We start from the raw sequence: 17,077 nt of genomic DNA on the forward strand, positions 1-17,077 counted from the left end.
GTTATTTGTTAAACAAATGTATATTTAACAATTCTCAGAATGAAAATCAATTTTTCATACTCTACACTGTAAAAAAAAATTAAGTTAAAAAAAAAGTAAATAAAAATTATTGGTGTACATTTTATAAGACAATATTATAATATAATTTCAGTCTCTCTACTTTGTTTATTTTTTAAATAATTTTTTCAAAATTTCTTATTTAATTAATGTGTTCCTCTTTCTTTGCAATTAGTTGTGAAATTTCCACCAGTTTTTCAGTGTACATTATAATGTTACATTTTAAAAGACTGATTTTTGTTTTTTAGTGTTTTAATTGTTTTTTAATCGTGTGGAATTTTATTGTAATTTTATTGTTCGTTTTTGTCATTTTTAGTAGTTTGTGTTTATTTATTTAATTTTTAGTTTTTATACAGTTATATTTGTTTTATTTTTAGTTATTTTAGTACATCAAGTGAAAAATAAATTGAAATCAAATATGTTGCAACTGAATTTTTGTAAAGTAACTTTTTTTTATGGATTTAATTTTAGTTTTCGTTAACTGTACGAACGCTGGTGCAGTTATAATAAACAGTATATTATCGTTCAGGATATTATTGCTCTTGATGTGTACAGGATGTTATGCGTGTTCTTTAACGCTGTGAAAAAGTCACGCAGACACTTGTGCTAATGCAGTTTAGCACGTCAAGTGCTGGCATCACTTTCACACTCATCCGGTGGCTTGAATGGAGCTCTCGGCTCTCATTAGCGCACACAGTATTATTGAGTCCGCAGGCATGAGGCGAGGGCAGACCGCGGGTGACGTTCCTCTCACTCCATGCAGAAACAGCAGCTCCACTGCGAGGGTTATTACCTCTGCTAAAGGCCTGTAGGTTGAGCTCAAATAACATTGCTGCCCATAACAAAGAAATATGGGATGGCAGCGCTCTCATTGGCTTTACATGTGCCCCATGTGAACCCATGGGCCCTGTGCAAAATGATTGTGGACCAGAGCGAAGCTGAGCGCCTTTATTAACCCCACATCAAAGATAATATGAGGGAAGCAGAGAGCTGATGTGTGCTATTGTCGTTTGGAAGACTAAGGTTGAGCTTGTAATGATTTCTAGTACAAAAACACCAACACATGTGTTCACTCTCATGCTACTCTTTCTATTTCACTATTTGCACTAGACTTGACCTGCCATCTCTAGTATGATAAATTAATGATTAATAAAATAAAACAAAAAACATCTGAAAAATTAATTAGCATTTGAAGCCTTTTGAATTTAACACAGAATTTCTGCTTCAAAGAACAACCAAATATATAGGCTGTAGTGTAAGTCATTTATTTAATTAATTATTTATTTATTTATTTATAAAATATTGATCTATTTTCCTGACTGCACAATTACTGTATGTAGTGGCTGCATTTTTTTAATCATCAGAACAGTCTTGAAATGGTAAATACTTGTTCTAAAAATTGTGCAGAAAATAGGCCTTAAAATAAAATAACTATTTTACTTTCAGAAAATATTAATCATTGAATTGCCTTTTGAATTTAACAGAATTGTCTGCTTCAAAGCACACAATATCAACAACCAAATATATGGGATGTATATTGGGATAAGTCATTTATTTACTATATAGTATATATTATTTATTTTACTCTCCTAACTATAAGCAATTCTGTAGTTAGTTGCATTTTATTGTTTGAATCAAAACAGACTTGATAAATGAATAATTAATCAAATAAAATAATATACCTATTTTATTTTCATAATATATTGATCATTGAAGCATCTGAAGTCTATTGAATTTACCACAGTTTTCTGCTTCAAAGCAGATGATATCAACAACGAAGTATGTGTATTAGGATTAGTCATTTAGTTATTTTACTTTTCCAACCATGCACAATTATATAGTCACATTTTATTATTTGTATTTAGCATTGATTTTTATCCTGCTGTTCACGAATCGTGACCCATCAGAGCAGACTGGAAATGAAAATAAAACATTCAAACAATTGCACAAAAATAGGATTCAAAACATAAACTTCTAAGAAGATACTGGATGCCACTCAGTCACAGCTTTTGTTTTATATATTATTTTCAGAAACTAGTTTTCCGTGTGGATCCGCTGTTGAGTTTTGCAGTGTTAAGTAAGGCCGGCGCCGAGCTGAAGGTTGACCTGAGGAAGTTGTTTTGTTTCGCAGTGATGCGGGAGGGGCGCTGTGTGATGTAGTGCTCACTTTGACTAAAAGCGCTGAGTAAGTGTTATTGTAACGGTGAATAATGGACAGAATAAAGAGGAGTTTCTGCGCTGTCGACACTTTCACTGAATCTCAGACTCACACTCCTCCTCACCTCACTGAAATACAGCGGCTCTGTGGAGGATCATTACCAGTGCTGACAGGAAGTCCCGCCCATCAGTTTAAAGAGCCAATCGCATTATTGATTTGAGGGTTTCCTACAGAAACATATAGGACCTGTTTTTATTCTGTCACCTTAAGAAGTGCATAGGCACAAAAGAAACGAAACAAAAGAGGTAATGAGTATGAAGTGCTACTATTTATCATGCACACTGTTGAGTCGCATCCATTCATATCCTCTCACCGCAGTAAAAGAGCCTCATGCCCACAGATCCTGTGTTTTGTGTTTATGCAGAACTGCCTCTTTATTCCAGCAAGTGCAGCGCTGCACGGGTTTGAGTCGCTCGTCCCGTTCTGCAGCGTTTCCTGCTCTACTGCCCCACTTATTATCCACCTGTCCTGCACTAATTCTCATTTTGCATTTTACTAGTGCACTTGTATTCCACCCCATTGATTTAGTGTCGCCACTACATTTGTATTCATTCAGCAGGGTTTCCCTGAGTTGAAAATGTTTGGTTTTAAGAAATTAATATTTCTATTCAGGAAGGATGCATTAAATTGATCAAAAGTGACAAAGATAAACACAATGTTACAAAAGATTTCTATTTCAAATAAATGCTGTTCTTTTGAACTTTCTATTCATCAAAGAATCACGGAAAATAAAATGTATCGGTTTCCACAAAAATATTGGGCAGCACAACTGTTTTCAACATTGGTCAGAAATGTTTCTTGAGCAGCAAATCAGCGTATTAGAATGATTTCTGTAGGATCATGTGACACTGAAGACTGGAAAAGGCTGCTGAAAATTCAGCTTTGATCACAAAAATAAATTACATTTTACAACATATTCAAATAGAACACAGTTCTTTTAAATTGTAATAATGTATCACAATTTTACTGTTTTTACTGTAAACTGGTGAGAAGAGACTCATAAAAACATTAAATGTTAATACATCTACATATATATATACACATATACAACATACATGACTTATATATATATATATATACAGGTGCTGGTCATATAATTAGAATATCATCAAAAAGTTTATTTATTTCACTAATTCCATTCAAAAAGTGAAACTTGTATATTATATTCATTCATTACACACAGACTGATATATTTCAAATGTTTATTTCTTTTAATTTTGATGATTAGAGCTTACAGCTCATGAAAGTCAAAAATCAGTATCTCAAAATATTAGAATACTTCGATGTTGGGGAGTTGAAGCATTGCATGTTTGCATCTCTCTTCCCGCTGTTTTCTGCTGATGAGGTCAGCTGAAGGTTGCATCATTGGCCTGGCTTCTGTCCATCCTAATTTCCTGCGCTTGGCCTTTGACCCCAGGCTGAAGGTGCGAGTCTGTATCTTTCCAGCTCCTGTCAGGTTTCCCCTGCGGCTGAGGAAACACATCAAGCAGCGGCGTCGAGGTGCGTGCCGTTTCCTCGCACCTGCTGCACTTGTCTTTCAAGAGGTGACTTCAGCTCAGCGGGCCTCCGTTGGTTGTCACCTCTTTGTGATTAGGGTCACGCCGTGCGACCTTTGGCTGCTGTCGAGGAGGGTTGAGTATCGGTGGAGGGATGGGAAGGGCAGCATGGGGGCACGTGTTTCGACGCCGTCAAGCTGCTGCTCAGAGCCGCTGTGGCATTTGTTCTCAGAGCTTGCTGTCCTCGCACATTCTGCTTGAATAGATTTATTTTCTGTTCTGTCCTGCAGCAGAGGTGGTTTTCTGTCCGAGGGAGTTTTTATGTTTGATTTTATTGTTCACGAGGCGAGCGCCGCATTGAAATTCTGACTCCTTTCGAACTATGTTTTGTAGGTAATTTTAGTCTGTTTTTGCTAAATTGCTACTGTTTAAGACTGAAGGTATGTTCAGGAAACAGATGTTACTTTTAAATTCTGTTTTTGAAAATCTCCCATTAAATGTACATTTATAGAATGTTAGAGATTCAAAATGTAACTGACAGCGATGATGTCACTGTGGTAATTTGAATTCTGTTTGGGTTTCTTTCTTGCATTAGAAAAGCTATCATAATTCATATGCAAATTACTGAATTGTGATTGGTTTTCTCTTGCAGAAGATGGAATGCAGATCACAGGTGTCTTGAGTTAAACTGTTTACCTTTAAGTTTCTACACTTATACTACTAGTTGTGTTTTGTTGTCAGGTTCAGACAGGATTTGGTTTTTCAGTGAAATCTTGATCTTGTTTCTCATATTTCTGTGTCATCTCCAGTTTCCCAGTTGATGTGTCCTTCAGGCTGAGATGCTAGTGGAATATCATACTCCCAAATGTCAACCCATATTCATTAGCGAGACCTCATTTCTTAAAAACATCTGTCCAATTTTATTTAAAGTCAACATGGATTGAAATTTGACCCTGTTTACTTTTAGACATGTTGCTGGTCTTATTGTGAAATCAGTGCATGTTGTTCTAAAAATAATGTTTGCCTTCATAATCTTTCATGAAAATTTAATAGCTTGCTCGAACACATTTTGTTTGTGTACTTGTTTCTCTCCTAAGCATCGTAGAGAAGTTATAAAATGGTCATGTAAAACGTTTTGCATTACGATAAACCCTGACTAACATTACATTTCCATTCAAACAGAAATCAATATTTTTATTCAGCAGGGATGTATTAAATTGATTGGAAGCGACAGTACAGACAATTATAATGTTGCAAAATATTTCTATTTCAAATAAATACTGTTTTTAAACTTTCTATTCCAAAAATTCTGAAAATTAAAATGTAGCATGGTTTCCACTAGGGATGGGCATTTCAAGCAAAAGTAATATTTGAAAATCGCCGAATTATTCGATTATTCATAAATAGCACCCTTTCCTGTATGCATGCACGCATACGACACGTTATTAGGCTAGTGTTACACACCAGAGAGAGAGAGAGATAGAGAGACCATTCACACTTTTAATCTGTATGATAACAAACTGTTTAATTTATTTAAAGACTATCTTAACTCGAGCCAAATAATGATTGTAACATGCTGAAACATATTAATATAATAAACGTGACAGCACTTATTAACATAGCAGTCCATCCATTAGCATAAATCAACTGCTCATAAGGTATTAAACTGGAACTAAAATTCCAATACTTTCTCTCGCAATTATATCGTTGGGTAATTATACTTTATATTAACTGCAGGCATCAGTGAGCCATTATTAATATGCGGGGCATTGAAAACGCTTTTGAATGCACGTGCGCACGACCGTTTTACTTTCACTTTGGAGATTCGCAATCACGTTTATACTATGGAGCGGCAATACTTACCACACATTTTACAAGATTAGATGTTTGTCAGTGGTGCTCAGGATCTGTAAATCATTCGCCATCATCCTACTCTGTTGCTGGTAAGTGAAACTGCATGTAACAGGCTATCACTAGCATGTGGCTAACCCCTTTAACGGCTATGTCCCTTTAGTGGCTCTGTAAAATGCGTTATTCATTCTCCGTGCCTTTCCCATTACGGATTCAGCACACCTCTAACCCAGTCGGGGATATCTGTGGTCCGCACAGAACTCTTATTTGACATCATTCTTAGTTACAAGTCTACAGCGCTCGCGTGAGAGAGTGTGTTCTTCTGTTGTCGTTGACAGCTTTTAGGTGTGTTATTGGCAGTGCTTACCTCTGCTTACGCATCACCACTGCATCAGCACCGAAAACATGAGGAATTTTTAGACAAATATAAATCGCACAACCTATTCGATCTTCTATGAATAAATCGACTGATCGAATATTCGAAAATCGTGACCTCATCCCTAGTTTCCACAGAAATATGAAACAGATTTCAACATTGAGCAATAAATTACATTTTAACAGATATTCCCATAAAAAAAGTTATTTTAAATCACAATAATATTTCATAATTTTACTTACATAATTTTTCTGTATTTTTGAGCACATGAATCTAATGCTGATTCGAAAGGGCCACAGGCATGAATTCACTCAACAGTTTTGTTGAAGCTTAAGCAGGTGCTGAACGTGCCGGAGCAGTGCTGCGTCATGAGTCGTTACAGTAAATTAAGTCTTTGTCATTTTTTTCAGCACAAACACGCCTCCTTTGTATGCAAATGAGTCTTGTGCCGTATTCACTAAAGTCAGCGTTATTTGCCTGCTGCAATTAACATTGTGCTTTTAGCAGCCACCTAAAGCAAGAATTAGAATTTCATTTGATGTTTTATGCACTTTGCAGTGATCATAGCAGCAGTAATTCATTAAACAATGATCAAACGTTCTTATCCAAACATGCAGTAAAGTTCATCATGCTTTCTGCATTTTAAAGAGCTGTTTTAAGTGTCTGGATCGCTGCTGTATAGTCACAGTAAAATATGATAGATCGTGGTATTCAGAACTGATCCACAAGATAGGAAATTGCTTTAGGTTTATTTTTCTCGTTAGCTATTTTGCAGGTTTAGAACTGACAGTATTACCAACTTCACCTTTAAAGGAATAATTCTCTGAAAAATGAACATTTGCTAAAAATGTGCTCACACTCAGGCCATCCAAGATGTAGATGACTTTGTTTCCCCATCAGATTTGGAGAAATGTAGCATTCCATCACTTGCTCAGCAATGGATGGAAAACAGCTGATAAAAACATCACATATTTGTTTAGAGCCATTCTGGACTGTTTTGGCTTGTATTTGGTTCTTGATCTGTGCAGATTTCTCTCCTGATTCAGACTAGATTACTTTTTTTCAGTGTAAAAAGCAATATTATGGATTATGGACTCAAATTTTAGCCGGAAGCGATGGTTTGAAGTTAAAAACATCTTAATGATAGATTTGTTTCTTACAAACACACAGCTTTTGTCTTCTCAAGATGTTAATTGATGGACTGGAGTGGTGTGGATTACTTGTGGATTATTGTGATGTTTTTATCAGCTGTTTGGACTCTCATTCTGACGGCACCCATTCACTGCAGGGGATTCATTGGTGAGCAAGTGATGCAATGCTACATTTCTCCAAATCTGATGAATAAAAAGACTCCTCTACATCTTGGATTGCCGGAAGGTGAGCACATATTCAGCAAATGTTCATTTTAAGGTAAACTATTCCTTTAAATGAGCATACTTTCGATGTTGGGGAGTTGAAGCATTGCATGTTTGCATCTCTCTTCCCGCTGTTTTCTGCTGATGAGGTCAGCTGAAGGTTGCATCATTGGCCTGGCTTCTGTCCATCCTAATTTCCTGCGCTTGGCCTTTGACCCCCAGGCTGAAGGTGCGAGTCTGTATCTTTCCAGCTCCTGTCAGGTTTCCCCTGCGGCTGAGGAAACACATCAAGCAGCGGCGTCGAGGTGCGTGCCGTTTCCTCGCACCTGCTGCACTTGTCTTTCAAGAGGTGACTTCAGCTCAGCGGGCCTCCGTTGGTTGTCACCTCTTTGTGATTAGGGTCACGCCGTGCGACCTTTGGCTGCTGTCGAGGAGGGTTGAGTATCGGTGGAGGGATGGGAAGGGCAGCATGGGGGCACGTGTTTCGACGCCGTCAAGCTGCTGCTCAGAGCCGCTGTGGCATTTGTTCTCAGAGCTTGCTGTCCTCGCACACATTCTGCTTGAATAGATTTATTTTCTGTTCTGTCCTGCAGCAGAGGTGGTTTTCTGTCCGAGGGAGTTTTTATGTTTGATTTTATTGTTCACGAGGCGAGTGCCGCATTGAAATTCTGACTCCTTTCGAACTATGTTTTGTAGGTAATTTTAGTCTGTTTTTGCTAAATTGCTACTGTTTAAGACTGAAGGTATGTTCAGGAAACAGATGTTACTTTTAAATTCTGTTTTTTGAAAATCTCCCATTAAATGTACATTTATAGAATGTTAGAGATTCAAAATGTAACTGACAGCGATGATGTCACTGTGGTAATTTGAATTCTGTTTGGGTTTCTTTCTTGCATTAGAAAAGCTATCATAATTCATATGCAAATTACTGAATTGTGATTGGTTTTCTCTTGCAGAAGATGGAATGCAGATCACAGGTGTCTTGAGTTAAACTGTTTACCTTTAAGTTTCTACACTTATACTACTAGTTGTGTTTTGTTGTCAGGTTCAGACAGGATTTGGTTTTTCAGTGAAATCTTGATCTTGTTTCTCATATTTCTGTGTCATCTCCAGTTTCCCAGTTGATGTGTCCTTCAGGCTGAGATGCTAGTGGAATATCATACTCCCAAATGTCAACCCATATTCATTAGCCGAGACCTCATTTCTTAAAAAACATCTGTCCAATTTTATTTAAAGTCAACATGGATTGAAATTTGACCCTGTTTACTTTTAGACATGTTGCTGGTCTTATTGTGAAATCAGTGCATGTTGTTCTAAAAATAATGTTTGCCTTCATAATCTTTCATGAAAATTTAATAGCTTGCTCGAACACATTTTGTTTGTGTACTTGTTTCTCTCCTAAGCATCGTAGAGAAGTTATAAAATGGTCATGTAAAACGTTTTGCATTACGATAAACCCTGACTAACATTACATTTCCATTCAAACAGAAATCAATATTTTTATTCAGCAGGGATGTATTAAATTGATTGGAAGCGACAGTACAGACAATTATAATGTTGCAAAATATTTCTATTTCAAATAAATACTGTTTTTAAACTTTCTATTCCAAAAATTCTGAAAATTAAAATGTAGCATGGTTTCCACTAGGGATGGGCATTTCAAGCAAAAGTAATATTTGAAAATCGCCGGGAATTATTCGATTATTCATAAATAGCACCCTTTCCCTGTATGCATGCACGCACGACACGTTATTAGGCTAGTGTTACACACCAGAGAGAGAGAGAGATAGAGAGACCATTCACACTTTTAATCTGTATGATAACAAACTGTTTAATTTATTTAAAGACTATCTTAACTCGAGCCAAATAATGATTGTAACATGCTGAAACATATTAATATAATAAACGTGACAGCACTTATTAACATAGCAGTCCATCCATTAGCATAAATCAACTGCTCATAAGGTATTAAACTGGAACTAAAATTCCAATACTTTCTCTCGCAATTATATCGTTGGGTAATTATACTTTATATTAACTGCAGGCATCAGTGAGCCATTATTAATATGCGGGGCATTGAAAACGCTTTTGAATGCACGTGCGCACGACCGTTTTACTTTCACTTTGGAGATTCGCAATCACGTTTATACTATGGAGCGGCAATACTTACCACACATTTTACAAGATTAGATGTTTGTCAGTGGTGCTCAGGATCTGTAAATCATTCGCCATCATCCTACTCTGTTGCTGGTAAGTGAAACTGCATGTAACAGGCTATCACTAGCATGTGGCTAACCCCTTTAACGGCTATGTCCCTTTAGTGGCTCTGTAAAATGCGTTATTCATTCTCCGTGCCTTTCCCATTACGGATTCAGCACACCTCTAACCCAGTCGGGGATATCTGTGGTCCGCACAGAACTCTTATTTGACATCATTCTTAGTTACAAGTCTACAGCGCTCGCGTGAGAGAGTGTGTTCTTCTGTTGTCGTTGACAGCTTTTAGGTGTGTTATTGGCAGTGCTTACCTCTGCTTACGCATCACCACTGCATCAGCACCGAAAACATGAGGAATTTTTAGACAAATATAAATCGCACAACCTATTCGATCTTCTATGAATAAATCGACTGATCGAATATTCGAAAATCGTGACCTCATCCCTAGTTTCCACAGAAATATGAAACAGATTTCAACATTGAGCAATAAATTACATTTTAACAGATATTCCCATAAAAAAAAAGTTATTTTAAATCACAATAATATTTCATAATTTTACTTACATAATTTTTTCTGTATTTTTGAGCAAATAAATCCAGCTTTCGTGAGCAGAAGATACAAAAAACCCAAACTGTGTATAAGTGGACTATAGTTTCCCACTTAAAGTCTTCATTTATAGACTTTTACATCTTTTGTTTATGATTCGTTTTTATTCATCTCAGCTCGTCTCATCAGAGAAAACACAACCGTTTGGCAAGTCGTGCACGCGTTTATCCTTTCTGTGTGTTTCTCTTTCGGTGACTGTGTGTGTCAGTCTGATCATTACTCGCGGTGGCAGATTGCAGGAGAACAGAGGAGTCCGGCTGCGCTGCGGCCTGTGTGAAGCCGACCGCCTCAATTCGCTTGTGTCCCTGCGACGGGCCTGAAAAGCTCTGATGGGATCGCAGCCAACAAAGAGATGCGGCTCTCAGTATGCCATGAGCGTACATGAGCCAAAAAGTGTGGTTTGGGTTTTTTTCCCTTGGTTTGAAGTGTCGTTGTGAGCAGAATGAAAGACACACTCGATCCTGTTCCGATTATAAAGCTACAAAGCGTGAAACCGGAGCGGAGAGTGTATCTGTCCCGACCACCGAAAGCACAAAGAGCGTTTGAACAGATCCTCTTAGACCATCATTGTGGCCACAAATGGAAATCTGGTGAAAGATGTGGACTGTAAAGGGAGCGCTGGTAACGCGAGCATGCAGATCATCCCGTGAGAGATGGGAGAGGCTGGGAATTGTTTTTCGGCTCAGGCAAGGGCATTGTGAGATGACTAGAATGGATTCGTTTTACAGAGAGAAATTGGAAGGTGTTTGTGGTCGAAGTGGCTGCTTTGAGTCACTCGGTTAACCTTGCTTTGCTCTCAGCAAAACTTTATAGCTTCTAAATCAAGGCGTCGTGGCATAAATGATTATTAGTGGTGTTTACTAAGTCAATCTTGAGGTTAATGGTGTGATGAAACCTCTAACACAAAGTATTAAAGTTCAGCATGTGCGTCGTCCTGCGGCGTTTGTGCTGGAACGAGTACTCAACTCAGCACTGTTCAGGAAGTCATCAAACGTGTTAGTCAGGGCTTTTTGCACCAAAAACATATATAAGATTAATTATTAACATTTTTCCAGGTTTACATAAAGCATAATAGTTTAATTAATAGCTTTTCAGGGCAGTGCTAAATAAAAAAGCAACATGCAATTTTTATGATCCCTCGTTTTTTAAATTATTAATACTTTGCAGATTCTGTGAGGTGTATGTGAACTAATGACTAAGTGAAATTTTTCATGCATATTTTTCACCTTCCCTCTGAATTACAGTTTTTTGTGCCTTTATATTTAAGACTTCTTGATGTAAATGAAGTCCGTTACATGTAGAAATACATCACTAAATAAAACTTTTTTTTTTTTTTTTAGTTAGTAGCAGTTTGCATGAGTTTGCATGAGTTTATTCCTATTTTTGCTAATTCTATGCTTATTTTTCAGCTTCTCTTTGAATTAAACAGGCTGTTTGCTTTTCTATATACATATAGTACAGTACATATAGATTTCTGATTATAATAATGTAGTAGACTTGATTATGATTGGTTAGCATCAGGGTGCTTTACAAGTTATGTAAATGACATTTTTGTTATCTACTTGCTATCTACTAACTACTCTATCTGCATGCTTCTGTCACGAAAACAAATTCCTCGTATGTGTAAACATACCTGGCAATAAAGCTCATTCTGATTCTGATTTTGATTACTTCTTCAAAAGTGATGGTTTGTGTGAAAAACAGTCCCGAATTTATGTCATTATTTGATTAATTCAAATTTAATATTGAGTTGCACTTCAAAACACAATGATGGTCATTTCTTCTATCAAATAATGTCCTGTTAGTCTAATATGTCCTGTTGCAGGACATATGTCATTTGATTTTGTCTTTTGGTAACACTTTATTTTACGGTGTCCTTGTTACACCATTACATGGACTTACTATTATAATAACAATACATTATACATAATTCCATGCAACTAACCCTAAACCAAACCCTCATCCTAACACTAACCCTATAGTAAGTACATGTAGTTAATTAATATTACTGAGTACTTGTATGTATAATTACACTGTAACAAGGACGCCTTAAAATAAAGTGTAACTTGTCTTTTTATCTCACAATCTAAGAATAAAAGTCTGAATTGTGAGAGATAAACTCACAATTGAGAGCAATAAGTCAGAATTGTGAGATAAAAATGTTGCAATTACCTTTTTTGTTTTATTTTTATTCCATGGTGGAAATAATCTTCCATATTGCCTGTGATTTACATGCGACTTTCATACTGTCAGAATTCCTCCTATATGTCACTGTTAAAAGTCACTGTTTCCCGATCCAGGATCAGATAAAGCCAACAGCAAGGTTTTCACTCCGTGCAAACTGTCTACAAAGGCTGCATGTGTAATGCAGAATGATTGTATCTGATTGTCCTTGAGATTAAACATCAAATATGATATTTCATGTCCTGTTTTTTTTTTTTCCACCAGATGCTCCCCGAGTCGTTGTGAACACGGAGGGAGGTGCTCACAGTCGTGGAGCACGTTTCACTGCAACTGTTCTGCCACGGGCTACAGCGGAGCGACCTGCCACAGCTGTAAGAACGCCTCTGAAATACAGACCACTTCCTGCACGCACTTCAAACGTTTCCTGTGCACTGATTCCTTCCACACTCAGAGTCAAGGACAGATCAGGAGACAAACGCAGAGAGAATAGTTACTCCTTCCACATGATGTTCCCTAAACTTCATTATTTGACCACTGTTTATGATAAAACTCAGTTACAGTGATAATCATTTCCTAGTTTATGGAATGCAAAATCAACATGCTTCGTTCTCATTTTTAATAGAATAACAACATACATTCATATTCATATTATGTTTTTATGTTTATTGTGCTTATTCATATTCACATACCTGCACTGAACTGCATCCATTAGGGCTTTTTTTTTTTCCAAGGAGCACAATTTAGGAGCAAATTTAGCAACACAGTAGACTAACAGAACATTATTTTATGTAAGATATAACCATCACTGTGTTTTGTTTTTTTAGCAAGGAGCAAATTTAGAAGCACATTAATATATATGTATATATGTGTGTAATATTATATATATATATATATATATATATATATATATATATTAATTAGTGCTGTCAATCGATTAAAAATGTTATCACGTTAATCACAGTCGTGGACTGTGATTAATCATGATTAATCGCAATTTTAAAATACTAGGATTTACCTGTAAATGTGTTGAAAAAGAAATGCATGACAAACTAGTTTAAGGAAACAGAACCTTTCACACTTCCGCCAGTTATGAGACATAATCCTTATTCTTTTATCATTATTCTTTTGTTTTTATTCAGCCATTATCAGCCTTTAAACTGGCAATAAAACGTTTACCAAGCCACATCGCTTCAATCCCAGTATACATTTACACAACTATTATCAAAAGTCTTTCTAAATAAATACATCAAAACATTTCTTGCGACCTTACGTGAAGTATTATGACAAAATGCATTATGAAGAAGAATTGGACCTGTTTTGCAGGTGCATTAGAGCTAACATTAGCATCATGCTACATAAGACAGTTTATGAGATTAATAGCACACTTTTACTCAGAACTCACTTCAAACCTTTTGGGATCACATGTGGAATTTGGTCGTTTACTGTTGTTAAAATATGCTATTTATAGCCTTTTATATCGCTGCACAAATTAGCATTTCAGACGTACACATTAATTTAAAAAAAAAAACATACAGACCATATCTATCGTAATCATGTGTTTATCTTATATAATCTATAGTGGCTGTTGTCATGTTTATTTCTGCTGTGTAAAAGCCTTAACATGTGCTCTGGCTGAAACTCACGTTGTTTGTGATGTTACAACCACCTCTCCGTTCTTAAGTTGCCAGGTATACATTTCAAGTATAATACACATTAGTAAAAGGATCTATTTTAATTTTTATTTGTCTATATACACTTTGGGTGGCCGCGGTACATTATAAAAGTAGCCCAAAAAACCGCAAGCCACGGCTCTGTAATTTTTCCCCGACTGTATTTTCAAAATAGCTCACTTGTGCCACTGCCCTGGCAACACTGGTTCGCTTTCCCCTCATCACACAATGATAGATAACCTTCCGCGCTGCGATGACGGGAAGTTGGGGTCAAACCTTATCAAACGATTAATTAACGCGTTAAAATTGTTTGATTAATCGCATGTGTTAACGCGTTAACATTGACACCCCTAATATATACAGTGAAGAAAATAAGTATTTGAACACCCTGCTATTTTGCAAGTTCTCCCACTTAGAAATCATGGAGGGGTCTGAAATTGTCATCGTAGGTGCATGTCCACTGTGAGAGAGATAATCTAAAAAAAAAAATCCAGAAATCACAATGTATGATTTTTTAACTATTTATTTGTATGATACAGCTGCAAATAAGTATTTGAACACCTGTCTATCAGCTAGAATTCTGGGCCCCGGATGCATGAAAGCCCTTAAGCTAAGAAATCCCTTAGTTATAAGGTTAAGGGAACCCTTAGTGAAACTTGGGTTGCAAGAAAAATCCTAAGGGTCAACTTAAAGGAACCTTAATGCTGTCATTAAGTATTCCCCTTAATTATCTAAGTGTTCCCTTAAGCATTGCTACAAAGTCCTTAGTAAGTATTTCACCTTGATAAATTTAAGGGACCAAAACAGCTCCCTTAAATCATCTTAATCTCAGTATTTTTAAGCTCAAATGTAAGACTTAAGACATTTTTAAGACCTGCACAAATAAAATATCATATAAGCATAGTAGGACAATGACTAGGTAACATATTAAACTGTAAAATGACTTTAAAATACATGACTTACAGGTTTTCACAGAACAAAAAATTGTATATATTTTTTTAAGAAAAGGGATGAGTTGTATCAATTATTATATTAATTTAAACAATTATTATGAATCAATTATCAGCCTACATTAATTAAATAACAATATAAATGTAATGTATGCCTTAACTGTTTAGATTTTTATAATGCACTATCTTCTTGTCAATCCACCTGCTCACATTTACAACTCTGTGTGTTTGCAGCATCAAAACATGGGTTAATTTTCACATTTATTAACATTTCCGTCATTGGTCAGCAGGAGGCGCTTTCACTTTAGAAACAAAGCGGTTTCCTCGGTAACGACTGTATACAAAACAGCGCAGAAACGGGCAGCGCTCGTTTATTTGTTCGTGTTTTAGTTGGTTAGGTTTGTATTTTGTTATGTTCTGTTTATTGTCAGAGATATACATATCTATGTTTATTGTGAGATGTATGTAGCGCCACGCCAGCAGAGGGAGCCCTCGCCCGAGTACTGACTGGTATCGCTCCCTCTGCTGCTTCTGTTATCACTTCCTGTTTGGCAGCTATTTAAGCATGGCCAGGCTAACAGACCTTGCGAAGTATTGCCAGTTTCACTGCCTTACCGAGCGTTTCCTTTATCTAGTGTTGTTTGCTACGTGGATGACTTTTTGCCTGTTTCTCTGGATTTTTGCCTTTAGGATTGCCCTCTTGTTTGTTTGCCAGTTGGACTGTGTATTGTTATTTTGACTCCTTGCCTGTGACTACGACACTGATCTTTGCCTCACGATTTGGATTGTTGTGTGATTCCTAATTAAACTTCTGCACATGGATTCTGACACGGCTTCAGCCTCTCCCTCATTACAGAATACTTCGCCGCCTATGAATCCAGCGGAAGTTTCCCAGCTTCAAGCGGCTTTTTCTTATCAAAGTGAAGTGCTCAAGGGTTACCAAGAACAGCTCAACAAACTTCAGTCTGTGAATGAGCATCTGACCCATTACATTCGATCGCTTCCTTCTCCCACCCCACAGACGGTAAGGCTGGCTATGCCAGAGAAATTTGATGGTTCAGCTGAGCAATGCCGAGGCTTTATTCGTGAAGTGGAGATTTTTTTTAGTAACCAGGAAGAACAGTTCTACTCAGATGAGAAGAAATGTGCTTTCCTTATGTCACTGCTTTCTGGTAAAGCGTTAGATTGGGCTGCAGCGGTCTGGGAGACAGATCGTCGGTTTCGTACCTCCTATGAATATTTTGTTCAACAGCTACATGAGGTGTTTGAATATCCCGCTGAGGGTAAGGATATATCTACACGATTGCTCCATATATCTCAAGGCAACCGCACTGCTGCAGATTATGCAATCGAGTTTAGAACGCTGGCTGCTCAAAGTGGGTGGAATGACATCTCGTTAAAGGCTGTATTTCAACAAAGTTTGAACCTTGACCTACAGACTGAACTGGCTTGCAAAGGTGAAAACTGTTCATTTACTGAATTTATAACTCTCGCTATTAAGATTGATAACCTTATGAGGAGTGCTCCCCAGAGAAGAATTGTCCAGCCATCACAGGCCAGCGCTCCATCCACACGCCAGCCCCACCATGTTCCCCAACAAACTTCCATGCCTAGCCAGGAGCCCATGCAACTGGGTATCTCGAGACTCACTGAGGAGGAGAGAATTCGACGACGTCAACTCAACCTGTGTTATTACTGCGGTGAAACAGGCCACCACAGCATAGCATGTCCACACAAAGCCCGGAGGAACACCAAGTTCACTACCCGGGTGAGTGTTGAACAATTTTCTCTCATCCCTACCAAATCATTGACCTTCCCTGTTCGGCTATCTACTGAAAGTACTTCCATTGTTTTAACAGCGCTGATCGATTCTGGAGCTGCCCTGAATCTCATCCACATGGACATCGTGAGCAAATTCAACATTCCCACGCAACCCTGTGTCCCATCCATCAAGATCACTGCTGTTAACAACACCCTCATAGGAGATGGAATCAACCACCAAACCCAACCACTTCAACTACATCTCATTCTACGTTATTGACTCTCCCCGACATGAAATTATCCTTGGTTACCCCTGGTTATCTGTTCACGACCCAGTT

At 37.3% G+C, this 17,077-nt stretch overlaps 1 protein-coding gene across 6 annotated transcripts in view; it reads left to right on the forward strand.

Moving 5' to 3' along the window:
• Positions 1-17,077, forward strand: part of cntnap3 (contactin associated protein family member 3) — a 173,341-nt gene that overhangs the window by 94,079 nt on the left and 62,185 nt on the right. For all 6 annotated transcript variants that reach the window (XR_009273044.1, XM_058788623.1, XM_058788619.1 and 3 more), the window contains one exon: positions 12,623-12,729. Coding sequence is in view for 5 of the 6 variants with exons in the window: in XM_058788623.1 (XP_058644606.1) it covers positions 12,623-12,729 (107 nt within the window). In the remaining variant the exon portion in view is untranslated. The remainder of the gene's footprint in view (positions 1-12,622; positions 12,730-17,077) is intronic.

The sequence above is a fragment of the Onychostoma macrolepis genome, chromosome 10 (genome assembly GCF_012432095.1).
Source record: "Onychostoma macrolepis isolate SWU-2019 chromosome 10, ASM1243209v1, whole genome shotgun sequence".
NCBI classification, from domain to species: Eukaryota; Metazoa; Chordata; class Actinopteri; order Cypriniformes; family Cyprinidae; genus Onychostoma; species Onychostoma macrolepis.